Consider the following 19,090-nt stretch of genomic DNA (forward strand, 5'->3'; position numbering starts at 1 on the left):
GGCCTGGTGTAATAAGTCTAATTGATGACCCCCTCCCCGTGATGACACCAGTTCTCTACATTCCCCACTAGACACACTCCTGACACTCAGATGTCAAGGGAGGCTCCGCTTTCTTGTTCTTCAGACACCAAAGTTTTATTCTTTTTTTAAACATTGGCACACATTTTTCATTCAATTAGAATTCAACTTTTGAAGGCACTAAAGGTTTAAGCTTCACGTAAAGACTTCAACACTTTAACGTGCTATTTGGTATTATCAGCCCCAGACAAGTTGCTACAGGCCTCTATCGGATCTGCAAGCTTGCACGAGAGCACTTTTATTTTCAATCCACTTTTTGCATTGGACGATTGAAAAAACTGTAAAGACAAAAAGATGGAGAGATGGTGGTGTTTTTCCACTCGTATGAAATATTTACAATACTTATGAAAAACTGCATTGTGGATTTTATAGCAAGAGAACTAGGGGAATCCTTGAATAGAACTTGTTTACAAGAAGCGGGGGTGCGGGTGGGGGTGGGCTAGGGAGATTTGGTGGAAAGAGGAAGGGAAGAGAACATAACCTGAGTAAAAAAAGAGTAAGTCTGCTAGGAGAACATAATGATATTACTGTAAAACACTCACTTTCAAATAAATCTTGCTTCTTTCCAGGAGAAGTTGCCACTTTAGTGCCGTTTTCTGTTCTTCCTTTAGAGCAAGAAACTCAGACACCTGGTGAACAGATCAACCTGATTAGCTGGAGTCTACCCCAACTCTTAGAATAGTGCTTGACACATAGTAAGCCCTTAAGAAATACCATCATTCAATCATTCACATAATAAGCTCTTAACAGATACCATAATCATCAAGGATGATTTCTCTTCACTACTTTTTTTTGTTAAAACAGAGTATGACTTTTAAAATTCAAGAAAGGTATTATTATAGAATCATTTAGCTGGAAGGTCTCTCAAGAGACCCTCTGGTCTTAGCCCTTCTCCTCCAGGTAAGTGAATAACAAACACAACTGGAACTAAAGCTCTTCGAGGACAGAAACGCCACAGCCTCCTATGATCATCATCATCAATGGTATTTACTGACACTTACTTTGTGCAGAGCACTGTATTGAGCGCTTGGGAGAATACAATAGAACGCTCTGGTGTTTTACCAGCTTAGTAGTGAACAAGCTCTCCATTATAGGTCCTAATAATAAAGGAGGAGAAATCTTTCCTCCTTTCATTTAAGCCCATTTCTCCCTCTTCATTCAGTGGACATAGAAAATGGGTCAATGCCAACCCCACTCTCCCAGAAAATCTCTTCAAAAGTTAGAAGACTGGTAAGCCACCCAGTCCATCAATCAATCAATTGTATTTATGTGGAATGCTTGCTGTGTGCAGAGTACTGTACTAAATGCTTGGGAGAGTACAATACAACACAGTCAGTAGATATATCCCTTGCTTACAGTGACCTCACACCCTTCTCTCTTCTAGGCTGACTCCAATTCCTTTAAGGAACCTATTTTCCATTTCTTGAAAACATTTTTCATGCGGGTCATTAATTAAAATTTTGAATAGGACTCGCCTAGGGCCGAATACCTTTGGGAAATCACTGATTCTTTCCCGTCGTCTGACAGAAAGCCTCCGATGACTACGCTTTGACCAACTGTTTCCTCGTAAATAATCTGGTTTAAGACTATACTGTCCCAGCTTGTCAATGGGAATATCAAGTGGAGCAGAATCAAAATGCTTCCTGAAGTCTTGATAGATTAAATATCTTGCTTCCTGCCTCTCTGGGCTACCGCTAACTTAAAAGGAGATGGAATTTGACCCCCTTTGCTCATTTCAAGGCTTCCTCATATTTTTAAGACAGAAGAGGTGGCAAATTGATGGTTCATCGCTTCTACTTTCAACGTAAGGCTGACCAGTGTTTACTTGCCCGTTCTCCTATTGCTGCTGCTGCTCCTACTGAGCCCCAAGTGGGACAGGGACTGTAACCACCCCAGCGCTTAGTACAGTGTCTGGCACACAGTAAGCGCTTGTGAGCCCCATGGGGGATGGGGACTGAGTTTAATTCCCATCTGTGTATTCTCTCCCAGCACTTACTACAGTGCTCTGCACATAGTAAGCACTCAGTGAATACTAATACGCCTACTGCTTGTCTCATGCATATGAAAATGATCAAAAACGGTCTCCAACTTTGCTCTCCAAGCTCCTCCAAATTCAGTGTGTCAGATCCCCTCTGGACCTTGAGCTCATTAGAGGCAGGGAATGTTCACTGCTATACTCTACTCTCCCAATTACTTAGTACAGTACTTTGCACACAGTAAGTGCTCAGTAACTCTGACCGAATGAATGAATGAATCCACTCTTTCTTAAGAGTCCCTTTTACAATTTACCGTGCAACCCAAGGTTTCCTCGGCAACACTTCCCATAAGGTTACAGAAATGGAGGGTGCCTGTGTGGTCTGATAGGTTGATCGATAAATTAAAGCTGGGAAAAACCGGTTTAAGGTCTGAGGGGTCAGTGTTGCAGGATGGAAACGTGCAGAAAGCGGATTCTTCATTCACAATGGAGCCGCAGCTTGAACTGAGGAAAGAGAGAGAAGATATTAAAATGAGTTGGGCAGCGTAGCAGAAACCTAAGAATCAGAGAACTTTAAGGGAAGGGAGCTTTTCTGCAGGGCCGAGGGAAAAGGCTGAACGAATAAACAAGGCCAGCTCTCCTGGGTTTCTCTTCTGCATGTCAATACCCGTTCCGGGGATGGTGGTGGTGGCGTTCCATAATTCGTTTTCACATCTGCCTCTTGCTCTATTCTGGAAGTTCCTCGTGGGCAGAGAGCATATCTAACACCTCTGTTGTACTGGACTCTCCCAAGTGATTAGTTACAGCGCTCTGCACACAGTAAGTTCTAGACCCTCTAAATCCCCTAGATGGCAAACTCATCGTGGGCAGGGAATGTGTCTGTTTATTGTCGTATTGTCCTCTCCCAAACGCTTAGTCCAGTGCTCTGCACGCAGTAAGCGCTCAGTAAATATGACTGAATGAATGAAAGGCCTCAATAAATATCACCATTAATGATGACGATGATAATGATGGTCTGGAAGCTCCTTGAGAGAAGGGATTGTGTCTACCAACTGTCATATTGTCCTCCTCCCAATTGCTTATTTTGGACACATAATCAGGAGGACTGACTCTCTGGAGACGATACTGACGCTAGAAAAGTCCAGGGAAAATGCGGAAGAGGCAGACCAGCACCTAGGTGGATAGAAACCATAATAACGATAATGGAAGAACCGTTAGAAAGGTTATGGATTAAGGCAGAAGACAGGACGTTCTGGAGAAAATACATCCACAGAGTCACAATGAATCGGAAATGACTTGTCGGCACTTAGTAATAATAGATTAGAAAGAAAAGCAAACCCATGGTCTTTCAGTATTTTGTCTCAAGAGATGCGTGGAGTAAAGGAGCCTTGGGCAGAAGCTGGAGTTTTCCTTTGATGGAACACTTTTTTAATTCAGAATTTTTAATGGCCCCCCCTATTAATATTAAGGAGAAGTATTATTAAAGATGATATTAAAAATGAGAGTCAGTAAAAGGATCAACAGTGATGGAATTTAAAAACAAAGCTATTTTAAAATAGGAGTGATCACCCCGTGGGTCACCATCTCCAAGACAGTCAGTCAGACAGTCAATCGTATTTATTGAGCACTTACTGTGTTCAGAGCATTGTACTCAGCACTTGGGAGAGGACAATATAACAATATAACAGACACACTACCTGCCCCCAATGAGCTTACATTCTAGAGAGGGAGTAGGGAGAGCTGTGATTGTCTGGGAGACGGAACCACAGGGTTGGACTCCGGGGGCCACCCCCAAAGGGCAGTTCCCCGGTCTCCTCAAACTGAACAGTCATCATCATCATCGTCATCGGTACTTAAAGAGGGCTTACTGTGTGCAGAGCACTGTACTAAGTGGTTGGGAGAATATGATACGAAGGAGTTGGCAGACACGAGCTCACCATCTAGAGGGGGAGATGGACTTCAGTATAAATAAATAACGGGCTACCGTCGTGGGCTTCGAATCAGACTTCCACGTCACTTGCTAGACTGTATGCTCCTTGTGGGCAGAGAATGTCTGTTTGTTGTTGTATTGTACTCTCCCAGGAGCTTAGCGCAGTGCTCTGACCACAGTAAGCTCTCAATAAATACGACTGACTGACCCTCAGCAATGCACATTCACCTTATCCCCAGTCTATCAGTACAGTGTTAAGCCCTCAACAAATATCACTGATAGATTGATCCTCTAACCCCTCACAAATATCATAAAACTCCGCTGGCAGCTTACCATCTGTTGGATATTTTTGCAGAGTCATCATCAATGTTGAGCATAGAGATGTACGCATAAAGGATGCCGTAGAACGGACCGGCTTTCTGCTCATTCTGAAAGACTTTTATCTTGACCTGTTCTACTGTGTAGACATCGCTTATTGTTTGCACTAAACAGAAAAAGAAAATGCCGTGTTTTTCCACACTTTAGAACAGAAAGGGAGATATCCAAAAGGGCAATTTCACCAGTCCCGAAAGGAAAATATATATTTTAGTTGATGACTACAGAATAAATTACTGGGAAAAATGGTTTACCCATTGCCTATAAAACCAATTTTATTTCTTTAAAGGCATTTTAGCCACCTTTCCTGTACGGTATTTATTCTCCTCAGCATATACCACGCTGCTCGCTGGGAAAGGCCAGATCATTCTCTTGGAAAGAGTGAGGAAATCCTCATCCCTCTCGCAACTGTGAAGGCAGTTGACAGCCGCTGGCCTTGAAATTCAAAGATATCAATACTGGTGGTGAGATGCTACCAACGCAAGGGAGGCTACAGTGACTGGCATACAGCTAGCCGTCAGCCGACTGCCCACCGGGTGTCTGAGAAGATTTTTTTTGTCAGTCAGTCAGACAGTGGCATTTAATAATGTTGGTATTTGTTAAGCACTTACTATGTGCAGAGCACTGTTCTAAGCGCTAGGGTAGATACAGGGTCATCAGGTTGTCCCACGTGAGGCTCACAGTTAATCCCCGTTTTACAGATGAGGTAATTGAGGCACCGAGAAGTGTAGTGACTTGTCCACAGTCACACAGCTGACAAGTGGCAGAGTCAGAATTCGAACCCATGACCTCTGACTCCCAAGCCTGGGCTCTTTCCACTGAGCCACACTGCTTCTCTCATTTATTGAGCATTGCACTAAGCACTTGGAAGAGGACAAAATTTAACAATATAACAGACACTTTTTCTCTTCAAGTTCCCATCTCAGGATCCCAAATGTCCCTGAACTTCTTCTCAGGGAGAGCAATTTTTTTTCCTGATGCTCCCTGCCTGGGTTGGTCTTTCTGCTGCAGTTGTCAACCTGACACTGCTACCGAAGCTTGTTGTTTGAGGCTGTTCTTGGGCAGGGAATGTGTTCACCAACTCTGCAGTACTGTGCTCTCCCAAGCGCTTAGTACAATGCTCTGCACACAGTATGCACTCAATACCACTGATGGTTTGGTCTTTACTGTATCTTTAAAACATCTGTTCTGCCCACCCTGTTTGCAAATGCCCCTTTTCAGTTCATCATTTAGCAAAGAGCATGAACTCCCTATGATAACTTCCTCATGGGTCTCAACCGGCAAACGGCTCTTCATGAAAAATCTGACAGTATAGCCCGAGATCTTTTAAGACCTTTTCCAAAAAGATAAAATATTTTCCCCCTCTACCAATTACACAATTCTAAACCCATCTTTCTTTGTTGCTAAAATAATGATTACTACATTTTAATTAATTCATAATTCAGGCATCCACTTGAGACTAGACCTGACATGGAATGTAAGACATAATAATCCACAAAAGCAATATTATTGACATGACTTCACAAAACTCGAAAGTCGACCCTAACTATCTGATAAATCTGTAGTTTCAATTCTGGGTAATTTAGTTCTCAATCTCTTCTGAGCCAGAAGTGCCAATTAGTGTCAGCTGCGATGATTTCTATGCTCTTGACCTGGTTTCATAAAGAAGTGAACTGAGACTGTTCTCTTCTCACTGGAATCCATTTACCACCAGCAGTTTCGTATAAACTGCAGCTCCTGATGAATGAAGCTTGGATATGGTCTGAGTATAAGAACTGAGCTTCCTTTGCTGGACTTAAAAGTCAAAATCTTGAATGATATTTCATGGATCAAAGCTTTTGGGCTCTACAGAAGACCCTAATCTCAACTAAACTTCATAAAAGAATATTTGAAGGGTTACTTACAATTTACTGACTCTGATGACAGGCTCTCAGCTTCATCATTTAAAGTTCTTGTTTTGGCATTGTCTCTCATGAAATTGAAAAGCATATTTGCCTCTTGGGTATCTTTAATAAATATTAATGAAAAATCAACTATAAATAAATGCAATCTTCCCAACAGGCAACCTACTTAACTTTTAAAACATTCTAGGTGGAAAAATACAAAGACACAAAAATAGAAGTGATTTTTAAAATAAGTGCAATTTAAAAGTAAACAAGGAGAAGATACATAAGCAGGATTGACTTTCCATCCTAATCTCCTCTAGCCACCAGTAGATTCAGGAGTCCTCTACAGGTATCAGCTGGAAGACCAAAAGATGGAATGGTGACAGGGAGTGTGGTCTAGTGGAAAGAGCACAGGCCTGGGAATTAGATGATGATGATGATGATGATGGTATTTGTTAAGCACTGGCTATGGGTCAAGCACTGTTCTAAGAGCTGGGGTAGATACAAGCTAATCAGGTTGGACACAGTCCCTGTCCCACATGGGGCTCATACTCTTAATCCCTGATGAACTGAGGCCCAGAAAAGTTAAGTGACTGGCCCTAGGTCACACAGCAGATGTGTGGCAGAGCACGTCTTCTCTCTTTCCACAGAACCCAGGTCCTTCTGACTCCCAGGCCCATGCTCTACCTACTAAGCCAGCTGCTTCTGGCTTCAGACCTGTACTATATTTATTATAGTGCCTGCCACATACAGTATGTGCTTAATAAATATCACAATTATTATTATTATTATGCCATTACTTCCTCCTATCTCAATTTATTTCTTTATCTGACTTCCCAGACTAGATTGTCAATGCCTTGAAGGCAGGAATTCTGTTTACTCAATCTTCTGAACTCTTCCAAGCTTTCCATACTCAGTAGGTGCCCAATAAATACTTTCTATTGCTTGACTGCCTAATAACGACCCTATTCTGCATATAGGCAAGCTAACACCACGAATAATATTATTTAATGGGGAAGTTGCAAACCCACAAGAGGTTTACATAGTGGAGTTGTAGCATTTGATACCCTCTCAACCCATCAATGGTATTTATGGAGTGCTTACTGTGTGTTTGGAGAGTACAATACAAAACAGGTGGTAGACACAATCCCTGCAATTTACAGTCTAGAGGAGAGGTAGAAAGAAAAGCTACTATAAACTAATGAACTGATAACGGGTTGGAGATTTGTGTATTAGCAACTTGGTGTTACTGCTCATTTTTCTCTGATTCGAGGATATTTTCCTGAAGTCTTAATTGAAATAGCACCCAGTTAGGACATGAGATTCTAAGAATGCTCTGAAGATAACCTGGCCCTCTAATGCTTAAAAGAGAAGTGAGGTAAGAGATCATAATGTTTTGGGGCACCATTTTAAACAATCGATCCATTCAGATCTCTATCCTTCTATTTCTAAAGGGGAGCCTCATTAATCCCTTCTCTCCAGAACTTTTCAATCTATCAATGGTATTTATTGAGCATTTACTGTGTGCAGAGCACTGGATTAAGTGCTTGGGGGAATACAGTATAACAGAGTTGGTAGACACATTCCCTGCCCACGACAAACTTAAAGTCTAGAGGGTTAAACAACCCCCAGACTATCTAAACAATTCTCAAAATAACACAATTAAAATGGTCTGATATACCACCTGCTGAGCCTTTCTCATATCTCGACATTCTCCAGAAATTAATTCTATGGTATTTCTAGACTTCTGCTAACGCTCTAGGTCAAATGCTTGGAATTCCTTTCCTCATGCTGATACTTCATTACTAAATAATAAAGAGTTTAGGACTGTGGCATTAAAAATTTCCACTCCCTTTTAAATTCAAGCATCACTTGCATTCCCAAACAGAGTTTATATATAATAAAAAGAGATGTATTTCTAAATAAGGGAGTAAGTACTTTAAAGAGACTTTTTTTACCTGGATTTGTTGTGATAATAGTTTTGGAGATAATGGTTGCAACCATGCAGTTCCGAAATTTGTCAAAACATATTCTTACATCTGAGGCGAATATTACTGAATGGAAAAATTCTGTTATTACTATTTGTACTTTAGAGGTGAGCACAGCATAAAAACATTTGGTACAAACTACTGAAAGTGTGATACCTGTTTCTCGTGGGCTCCAACTATGCACAAGTTGAATAGATTCGTTATCCCAACTAAATGAGAACAAATACTGTTTAATTTAGAATGGCCGAGATCTTAAGCAAACAATGTTAATGAGAACATGAGTGACTAGTTAGTAGTCTGTATATCAGTAAGAGATATTAATTCCTTTCAACTGCCCACATTAAACAACTGCCCAAGTTAAAAATATTCACTAACCTGGGGGAAGTAGATATCTTCCCTCTATCTAATAGTTAGCTACATCATCATTCCAAACTGCTGATTGGGTCTTTATTTCCCTCCAATGAGTCTTATTACTTCTCGCAAACAAGGAAAACTCCTCCCCAGAGACTTCAAGCCTGGCTCTCTTTAAGCTTCTGTTTTCTCCTCCTACGACATCCAAGTTGGCGGTCTTCAGTCACCTCAAACAAACTTCTAATGTCCCCAACCCTTGATTCTTCCATCAGATATTTATTATTATTAATAATAATAATAATAATAACGTTGGTATTTGTTAAGCACCTACTATGTGCAGAGCACTCTTCTAAGCGCTGGGGTAGATATAGGGTAATCAGGGAGTCCATAATCAGGTTGTCCCATGTGAGGCTCACAGTCTTAATCCCCATTTTACAGATGAGGTAACTGAGGCCCAGAGAAGTTAAGTGACTTTCCCACAGTCACACACCTGACAAGTGGCAGATCTGGGATTCGAACCCATGACCTCTGACTCCCAAGCCCGTGCTCTTCCACTGAGCCACGATATTTGCTCGCACTCTCCTGCTTCAGCCCTGTCAAGTCACATTCCTCTCCTTCCAAACCCCCTAAGACGCCAGCAAGGACTCCCTTATTCATTTCCCCACTTCCCCATTATACCATCCTGTCGGCCAACTCTTTTCTCATGGATTTCTTACTTAGTATTTTCTTGTACTGTACTCTCCCAAGCGCTTAGTACAGTGCTCTGCACATAGTAAGTGGCTCAAAAAATAGAATCAATAGATTATATTCTTTTTATCTTACTATTCTCTTTAACTATAAGCTATATTTGACCATTAATGCCTTCCCTGCTATTTGGCTGCAAACGCTCCAAGGACAGGAACCGTGTCTAATCCTGGCTTCAACATATGTCTGCTGGGTGACCTTGGGCAGGTCACTTAACCTCTCTGGGTCTCAGTGACCTCATCTTTAAAATGGGGATTGAGAGTGTGAGCCCCATGGGGGACAGGGACTGTGCCCAGCCTGATTAACTTGTATTTTCCCCAGTGCTTACAACAGTGCTTGGCCCGTAGTAAGTGCTTAGCAACTACCGTAACTATTAATTATTATTATTATTATTCTACTCCCTCTTACATTTCCCAAGGGTGGAGTACAGTGCTCTGCGCTCAGTTGGCCCTTAATAAATACTGTTAATTCTGAATCACGTCAACTGAATTCTGCTCCATTTTGAATTATGGGTTGGGGCAGCTAATTATGGTATTTAATAGTAGTATTTTTTTTATATAATTGCTAAGCACTTACTATGTGCCAAGTACTGTACTAAGCACTGGGATAGATACAAGATCATCAGGTCCCACATGGGGCTCACAAGTCTAAGAAGGGGAAAACAGGTTTTAAATCTTCGTTTTGCAGATGAGAAAACTGAGGCCCACAGAAGTGAAGTGACTTGGCCAGGGTCACACAGCGGACAAATTGGGGAGCCAGGATGAGAACCCTGATTCTCTGACTCCCAGGCCCAGGTTCTTTCCACTAGGCTGTTCCCCAAGAGGTTGGTTGTGTGACACAAATGTCTTGTAACCTAGATAATAATTATGGTATTTGTTAAGTGCTTACTATATGTCAAGCATTTGAATAATGATTTCCATGTTTATGTTCCAGCCAATCCCTCAAGAATAAATGATGTGAAAGAGGTCAAGAGCTGAAAACCAAAGTGAGAAATTGTACCTTTCTCTACATTTTCCCCTGACCTAGGGTTGCTGCTGTTGGCCTATATCCTTTCCAGGGCTGAAGTCGCACTGGAGAAGAAATTGGGGCTTTAAGTTAGGCACATTAACTCTTTCAGACCTCTGAGTAGTATGGCTGCAGGGCATTAAATTCTTTTGGGAACACTGAAAATCCAGGGGCTCCCCAGAAAAAATGACCTGGATGACTAAATGTTAAGAACACGGAAGGATTTTTTATGAGGCAATTTCATTTTAGTCCAAGAAGCTGTAGGGGTAGATTACCATATCATTGCAAAATTCGGTTCTGTTTCATCATACAGCTTTACTTCACAACGTTGGCCTTTCCTCCTATCTGAAGTTGTAAAGAATTTTGGCTCTCCAACCTTGGAAAAAATGAGGAAAACCATTACTCTTCATCTGAAATGCAAATTTAAATCTAAAGAAATGGCTCAACCGAAGGACAGACGCAGTAACTCTGCAACAAATAAAATGGAAAAAAACCCACTAGTGAGTACTTAATTGTCTTTTTTTAATAAACTGGTCTTCTAGCATACATGAGTCTTTGTTTTTAAGAAGGGGATCTACTCACCCACAGTGGGATATCAACACTCTTTGTGCTAATTTGGAGAAGCAGCAGAAAAATGATTGCTGTAGTATTTAAATCACAGTAGTTTGAGAGTTATGATGGCATCAGATGCTGACAATGATACCTAGGCTAGTGCTCAGGGAATCCCAGATTGGCAGTGTCAACCAAATTGTGACTCCACCGCTGTCAAGCCTGGTGGAGCTTGGCATGGGCACATTCTCAGCATCCAGTTAGACTCCCCTCCAGCCAAACTGGACCTCCCAGCCTGGACCAAACAGGCCTAGCGGAAATCTGGGATTTGGCCTAAGAACTAAATTAAAACACACAAAAAAATCTCTTTCAGAGTGGCGTAGAAATAGCCAAGCTGAGCCTGGTGGTTCAAAGCAAGGCAGTAAACATTTCAAGGTGGTCTTTTGTTCTGGCCTTGTCTTGAAGAATGTTTAGAGGCTTGATCAAGAGCATATTTCAATGTTCACATGACCTCTTTCCTTCCTCCCCCAGCCCCGCCTAAAAGCCTAGCCTACAGTGAGATTCAGGCAGCAGGCAGAGGGTGAGGCTGGAGGCAACCACCTGCCCTCCAAACTGTTACTACTGTTAATCGACTCACTTATTATTCTATCCCGCCTTGATTACCGCATCAGCTTCCTCGCTGCCCTCCCTGCCTCCTGTCTCTCCCCACTCCAGTCCTCGCTTCATTCTGCTGCCCGGATCATTTTTCTAAACAAAATTCAGCCCACGTTTCCCCACTCCTCAAGCCCATCCGCCACCTCATTCATTCATTCATTCAATAGTATTTATGAGCGCGTACCATGTGCAGAGCACTGTACTAAGCACTTGGAATGTACAATTCGGCAACAGACAGAGACAATCCCTGCCCATTGATGGGCTTACAGTCTGAAACTCCTCAACATCGGCTTTAAAGCACTCCATCACCTTGCTGCCTCCTACCTTTCCTTGCTACTCTCCTCCTCCAAGCCAGCCTGCACACTTTGCTCCTCTAATGCCAGCCTACTCCCTGGACCTCCATCTCATCTCTCTGGACACCGACCTCTCATCCACATCCTGCCTCTGGACTGGAATGCTCTTCCTCAGACAGTTACGTTCTCCACCTTCAAAGCCTTATTAAAATAACACCTGCTCCAAGAGGCCTTCCTTGACTGAGCCCTTATTCCCTCTTCTCTCACTCCCTTTTGCACTTCTCTTGGACTTGGATTTGCACCCTTTATTCATCCCTCCCTCAGCCCCACAACCACTTATGTAAGTATCCCTAATTTATTCTTTATATTAATGTCTGTCTCTCCCTTCAGGCTGTGAGCTCCTTGAGGGCAGGGAGTGTGTCTACCAACTGTTAGATTGTATTCTCTCAAGCACTTAGTACAGTAAGTGCTCAATAAATACAACTGATTGATTGATTGATTGTCCCAACCCAATAGTGTTTGATTTTCTCTTGTCCACTTCCCTAAGCTCAGGGATCATGGGATTGATTCTTAAACCAATTTGAGTCTGGGCAGGTGCCTACTTCCTGGCACTGGGCCAGGACTAACAGCTGCTCCTAATGTTGTGACCCAAAAATACAACAAAATGACAGCTCTCCTGGGCCCTTTCCCTGGCAACATCAAATAGAGAGCTCTGCAAGCAGAATCAAATTCAGGGGAGCAAAAAGGTAGTGATTTGGGGTTTGGATTCCTTTATATTAAGCTCTTTCCAGGCAGGGAACATGACTGCTAATTCTTTTGTATTGTACTCTCCCTAGTGCTTATTAGGGTGTTTTGCATATAGTAAGCACTGATTAAATACGATGGATTGATTGATTTATATTAAGGCTTGTTTGTGTGTGTTTGTGAATGTGTGTGCGTGTAGGGTATAAGTGAGTGAAGAACACTTAACACAACATAATAAACAAAGAAAATATTATTATCTGGCTCTATGAGACTTTCACATATCTTTGAAAGACCCAAAATCCAAAGCTTGAATTAAGTGAAATGAACTTTAGAGCAGTGTGACTTATCAATAAATCATATTTTTTGAGCAATTACTATGTGCAGAGTACTGTACTAAGCTCTTGGTAGAGTACAATATAACAGAATTAGCAGTCACGTTCCCTGTCCGGAACAAGCTTACAGTCTAAAAAAAAGAGTAATTAACTCCTAATACACACACACACACACACACACACTATTGGGGGGAAAAAAAGGAATATAATGTTAACCTAAGCCCTATTTTAGGAGCTCTCTCTAGACAAATATTTACAATGGACAGTTTCAAGGATACATTTCAGACCATCAATACCCTTTTTTAAGTCCAGTGGCAGGCAATAAACTCATCAGATATAACTACTAAGGGTGACACCCTAGAATGTGCTAGATTGATAAAATCCTCCATTTGCAAACGCAATAATATGGACCTCCAGTATTCTGGAAAATCAAGGTACCAAATGAGAATAAAATTTCTTAATTGGATTTTGATTAAAACATAATTCCTCAGCCATGTTTGAATGATACCAAAAAAGGTAATGTCAGCCAACATTTTGTGTACTTGGTGTATTTTAAGTGGAACTGAAGAACTATGTTCCCTTCACTTTTATTTGATCAGAGGAACATCACACTTGTTTCTAATAATAGTATTACATTATTCAATTACTAAGGGTAAGAGAAGAAAAATATTCCTCCATCTAAACCCTTACCAGGGAGTCAGTGAGAATCTTAATATCAGTAGCTCGTTGTGGGCAGGGAATGTGTCTACCAACTCCATTGTACTGTACTCTCCCAAGAGCTTTTACGATGCTCCACACACAGCAAGCACTTGATAAACACCACTGATGATTGTTGTGACATTTTTAACTTACTGACTTTACTCCTGCGAGAATATTAATGACTCTTCCATCAAGACTTTGCCCGTTCGCCACAATATCACCCAGTGAATAATAATCGTGAGGATCACTAGCAGGCACATGCAGGAGCAGAAGTAGTTTCGTGTCCGCCTCGTAGCTAGAGCAAACTTTAACCATCGAATGATTCTCGCTGAGCAGTAATTTGTAGGAACTATATAAAAGAAACAGAGACGATGCTATTGAGTAGCACGGCCTGCAGAAAAACGATTCAGAATCAGTTTCACATCACTCAGTTCTGTCTCATTTTTGATGTGGTTGAGGCCAACGATGTCCACAAATCCCTGCTTCTGTATATTTGTGACAGAGACTGATAGTGCAGCTTATTTTCTGGTCACCTAATGGAACAACTTCCTCTTCTTTCATAGGTATTTACTACTGAGAAATCTTTGGGGATTGGGGTCAATAACGCTAATAACTAATCTATAACCCTTCAACTCTTTTGCGCATAATTTGTACTTTTCAAGCACTCTCCCAACAGTCAATTTTTCCAGAGTGTTTTCTAAAATGATAAATGATGTACTTGTTTAGTTTGATCAGCAGTACTTAACTCACAAGACACTTTATTATAACCATTTATAAATGAAGTCTCCCAATACCCAGTGAATCCTCATAGTAAGCGCTTAGTACAGTGCTTTGAACAAAGTAAGAGCTCAGTAAATACCCTTGAAGATACCCCATTAAGCTGGATTAGTACAAATGCCATCCATATTTTATGGAAGAGGAAATTCTCAGGCACTGGAACTCAGGACCTTTTGCCTCAGAGGAAGATCACCTTTTCCCCATTTCAGTGCATGAGAAAGTTAATTTACAATGAGATTAATTCTCTCTAGACAGGTACAACCATGTGGAGAAAAAGAAAAGGCAGCACAGGATCCTATATGATTTTTATCATCAGCAAAATCCTCTAGTGTTTTGGAATTTCTGGAGACAAAATTTCTATAGAACGTTAAAAACCTCTGATTCTCTTTGGAGTGGTTTTCGAAATCTGATTTAAATGTCTTGTCCATCACGTTTCCTCTACCAATATATCTTTTTGATATACTCCCTTATCTTGTTGTTCCCTATCCTCTTCATTCCATTTCCCCAATCTCCTGTGCATTCTTCCATTGGGTTCCTTATTCTTGGAATAGCCACTATTGTGTGACAGTGTGGAATGGGTGTGAAGATATTAAAAGGAGTGAGTAGCATTTGTAAGTTTTCTCTGGCTATGAATTCCTCAGCGTATTAGCTTAAATATGATTTTTCTTAAATATCATCTTGCCAAACTCCAGTAATCTTAACAAAGCTAAGAATCAGATTTAAAAGCAGTGAAAAGCAAAGCCAGCTTTCTACCCACTCCCCATTCTTGCAATTTTACATCCAGGAAGATGATTATAGAGTGAAGAGGGAAGGACTTAGAGGTAAAAATTAATCTTAAAATTTTCAAAGTGAACTGTCATGCCTCTTAGCATGCTATCTGTTTAATGTGTCATTTTGACAATATTAATCTTGATCAATCTATCAAAAAGGTTGGAGGTCTTGGCTATAAATTTACCTAGGAGTTGCAGGATTGAATTTTTCTTCTTTTTCTATGATCTTGGTCTGAACCAGGGGATTTTCAATTATAACTGAAACCAGAGAAAAGGTATTATAAGGTGCATTTAACAAATACCAACTGATAATTGTAATGATAAAACCTAACAGTAGAAATCAGTAATAAATGACAAACTTACTGTGCTTCTGTATTTACTTATTCTTTGTCATTCTGAGATACTGTCTACTCATCCTATTTACACTACAAATATATGTCACAACAAATGAAAGATTCTGGAAATTAGCAAATTAGTATGTGACAACATTTTAAGGAAAATATCACTTATTAATTGCAAATGAAGGGTGGAGTCTTTACCCTAATGATATGATGGAAGAATTGTTTTGAAATGTGTTGAAATCCAGACCCAGTGTAAATCAGGAAGAAATGCTAAAATTCAGAGTTTATGCTTGCCCACTCATATTTCAGTTAACATGCTGATTTCTACTTCTGATAACCATCAACATTAGTAGATGGTTTGTTTCCAAAATAAGCTTCTTTATACATGGTATGTGGTATATTGTATATAAAACATGGTATATTTTGATAAATTTATGTACCTATCTGTAATTTATTTATTTATATTTGTGTTCATTCAATAGTATTTATTGAGCACTTACTATGTGCAGAGCACTGTTCTAAGCGCTTGGAATCTATCTCCCCCAGACTGTAACCTCCTTGTGAGCAGGAAACAAACATATCTACCAACTCTGATTGTTGTACTCTCCCAGGCGCTTAGTACAGGGATCTGTACTCAGTAAGCACTCAATAAATGCCACTGATTGGTAGATTAATTGACAAGTTATATGAAATAAGCATGCTATAGAACGATTTTATGAATAAACCAAAACTTACCACAATCACCAACTCTAAAGCTTTCGGAAAGTGATTTAATGTACTCTTCTCTTCCCCAGGCAGTGACATTTATAAAATAAGTTGGTGAATCTCGGATAGTGAAACTGAAAGTGCATCTTTCCGATCCAATATCTAAAGAAAAATGGTAGTGCTTTAACCTTTTAATTGGAAGAGTTTGATTCTAGGATTAAATCAACAATCATTTGTCTAGTCAATTATTTCTTCTGCTCTTCCACCCTGATAGAGTTGAAATACTTCCTTTATATTTTCCCAGTGCCACTCTTTTTAAGTAATTTTTGTTTGCCTTTCCCAATAGATAGCAAGCTCTTCAAGGTCTGGAGATGTGTATCCTATATCTGTTAGCTCCATAAATTCCACCTATTGACCTCTGAATTAATTCAGATTTCAAAACAGAAAATGTAATTCAGATGTAAGCGCATTTGTAACCAAACAACTTTAAAGAGCTTCCCGTATTCTTGCAAACTGAGAACCACTAGAGGTCAGTAAGTATTTTAATAATCATTTTCTGGTTCACATATTGGAAATGTCTTGGAGCCCTGGCTAATGCTAGAAATATAAATATATACTTGTATATTTAATCCTAGGAATATATATATATATATTCTTATATATACATATATATATTCCTAGCATTATATAAATTATATATATATGCTTATATAGTTAATGCTAGGAGTATGCATATATTCTTATGTGTATATATATATATATATATTCTTTTCATGCTAGTCTAGCATCTCTTTAGAAACTTTTACATTGACATTAAGGCATTTGGACAACTGATTTGGGGTGTGTATGTCTTCCTCAAAGAGAGTATGTGAGAGCAGAACACAACTAACTGTGGACTCTACCATAATTTCCTAATTAACACTTCAAATGAAGCCAGTGAAAGAGGTCCAGGCTTGGGAATCAGCCTGTATTTGCTTATGTACTTAGGCGACAATAAGAAGCTGTGTGGCCTAGTTGAAAAAGCTTGGGCCTGAGAGTCAGAAGATCTGGTTCTAATCCCAGCTCTCCCACGCGCTGCCGTTTGACTTCAATTCACTTCTATGTGCCTCAGTTTTCCCACCTGCAAAATGGGGATTCAAAACATGTTTTCTCCCTCCTACTTGGACTGAGCCCCGTGTTGGGCACAGACTGTGTCTGACCTGATGAACTTATATCTACCCCAGCGCTTAGGACAGTGCCTGGGACATAGTAAGTGCTTAATAAATGCAATACTTGCATCATTTATTTAGTTTTTAATTTATATTAATGTCTGTCTCCCCCTCTAGACTGTAAGCTCATTATGGACATGGAACGTATCTGCTAATTCTCTTGTATTGCACTCTCCCCAGTGCTTAGAACAGTGCTCTGCACATACTAAGCACTCAATATCACTGATTGACTGAAATAAATATCATTGATTAATTGATTGAGTCCTGAGTTCAATTCCCAGCTCAGCCCTGATCAACTCATTTGACCTGTCATCGTTCAATCAGTCAATGGTACTTATTGAACATTTACTGTGTACAGAGCACTGGATTACCAGCTTGGGAGAGTATAATACAACAGAGTTGGTAGACGCAGTCCCTGCCTACGAAGAGCTTAACTTTTCCTCATATGTAAAATGGAAAGAATCACCCCTATCACATAAAGGACTCTGTGAAAATAAAATTAAGATAACTGATGCAAGATAAATTTTTTGGAGAAATAAAAGCACTAAATAAATGATAATTAGAGTAGAGTAGAATCACCATTACGGCATAAGAGATTCTGTGAAAATAAAATTAAGATAACTGATGCAAGATAATTTTGGAGAAATAAAAGCACTAAACAAATGATAGAGTTCGATTAGTAGAGTAAAAAGAAAGATGTCCCCGCACCACTCTCTATAGTTCTAATTCTGCATACAATACCCTCACAGTTTGAGACTACCCAGGGGCAATTAACCAGAGGTCCGAGGCAAAAATGGGTTCTTTTTTCCACTTAAATGACTTGGACAACCCTCTGCTTCAATTAGGCTTTACAGAGCTGACCAAATACATAAAAACTTTGGAAAGATTTGAAAATCCCTCTGAAAAGCAGGCACTTCATATCAGCATATTCACCTCTCCAACGGCCAGTAGCTTCTATCCCTAAGAGCCAATCTCTTGTATGTCATTATCCCTTCTGCTCCCCTGATGTTGCCCGAGGGTGTTACTGGCACTTTCTCGGGTGTCTTTTTGCACCTAGTACCTCCGAGGAAAACCTGTAGCATGTACCAATGAACTGAATTTCAGTTTCAGTTCCCTGCGTTTTTATCCCTCTATTTGTAGCAGGGAGGTGAAGTCAGAGCACTAGGAAAAATCCACCTGAGTGCACGACATTGGAAAGCAAGATGACAGAGCACTTATTAGTATGAAGAGAAATTGATATTGGGACGTAAGCAATTACCTTTTAACAACATCAGATAATCTTTCTCATCATGTGATTCTTAGTGCCCTTACACACTTAGTACAGTTCTGAGGACTTTAAGTATTGAAGTATAGAAGAGACACAGTCTCTACTCTTGAGGAGTCAGAGAACCATGTAAAGTTCAATCAATTAAGCATACTTTGATTTAGCCTTGTAAAACTATGAAGCAGCATGGCTGAGTGGAAAGATCTCAGGCCTAGGAGTCGGAGGACCTGGGTTCTAATCCACTTGTCACCTGTCTACTGTCTGACGTCGTTCAAAGTGCCTCGGTTACTTCATCTGTAAAATGGGGATTACGACTGTGAGCCCAGTGTGGGACATGAACTTGTGTCCGACCTGACTGACTTGTATCTACCCCATCACTTAGAAGGCTCCCTGGCAGTCCTTGACAAATTCCATAAAAAAAG

General features: G+C 40.4%; 1 protein-coding gene across 2 annotated transcripts in view; it reads right to left on the minus strand.

Annotated features, from left to right (window-relative positions):
- Positions 1 to 109: 109 nt before the first annotated feature.
- The window catches only part of MEIOB (meiosis specific with OB-fold), a 28,205-nt gene continuing 9,224 nt past the window's right edge, over positions 110 to 19,090 (minus strand). For both annotated transcript variants that reach the window (XM_001520097.5, XM_007657223.3), the window contains exons 4-14: positions 16,227 to 16,358; positions 15,336 to 15,408; positions 13,757 to 13,952; positions 10,608 to 10,708; positions 8,389 to 8,441; positions 8,203 to 8,298; positions 6,263 to 6,364; positions 4,317 to 4,467; positions 2,368 to 2,557; positions 621 to 707; positions 110 to 356 (exon numbers count right to left, since the gene is read on the minus strand). In XM_001520097.5, coding sequence (XP_001520147.3) covers positions 243 to 356; positions 621 to 707; positions 2,368 to 2,557; positions 4,317 to 4,467; positions 6,263 to 6,364; positions 8,203 to 8,298; positions 8,389 to 8,441; positions 10,608 to 10,708; positions 13,757 to 13,952; positions 15,336 to 15,408; positions 16,227 to 16,358 — 1,295 coding nt within the window. In that variant the 3' untranslated portion in view covers positions 110 to 242. The remainder of the gene's footprint in view (positions 357 to 620; positions 708 to 2,367; positions 2,558 to 4,316; positions 4,468 to 6,262; positions 6,365 to 8,202; positions 8,299 to 8,388; positions 8,442 to 10,607; positions 10,709 to 13,756; positions 13,953 to 15,335; positions 15,409 to 16,226; positions 16,359 to 19,090) is intronic.

This window comes from Ornithorhynchus anatinus, chromosome 21 (genome assembly GCF_004115215.2).
Source record: "Ornithorhynchus anatinus isolate Pmale09 chromosome 21, mOrnAna1.pri.v4, whole genome shotgun sequence".
Lineage (NCBI taxonomy): Eukaryota > Metazoa > Chordata > Mammalia > Monotremata > Ornithorhynchidae > Ornithorhynchus > Ornithorhynchus anatinus.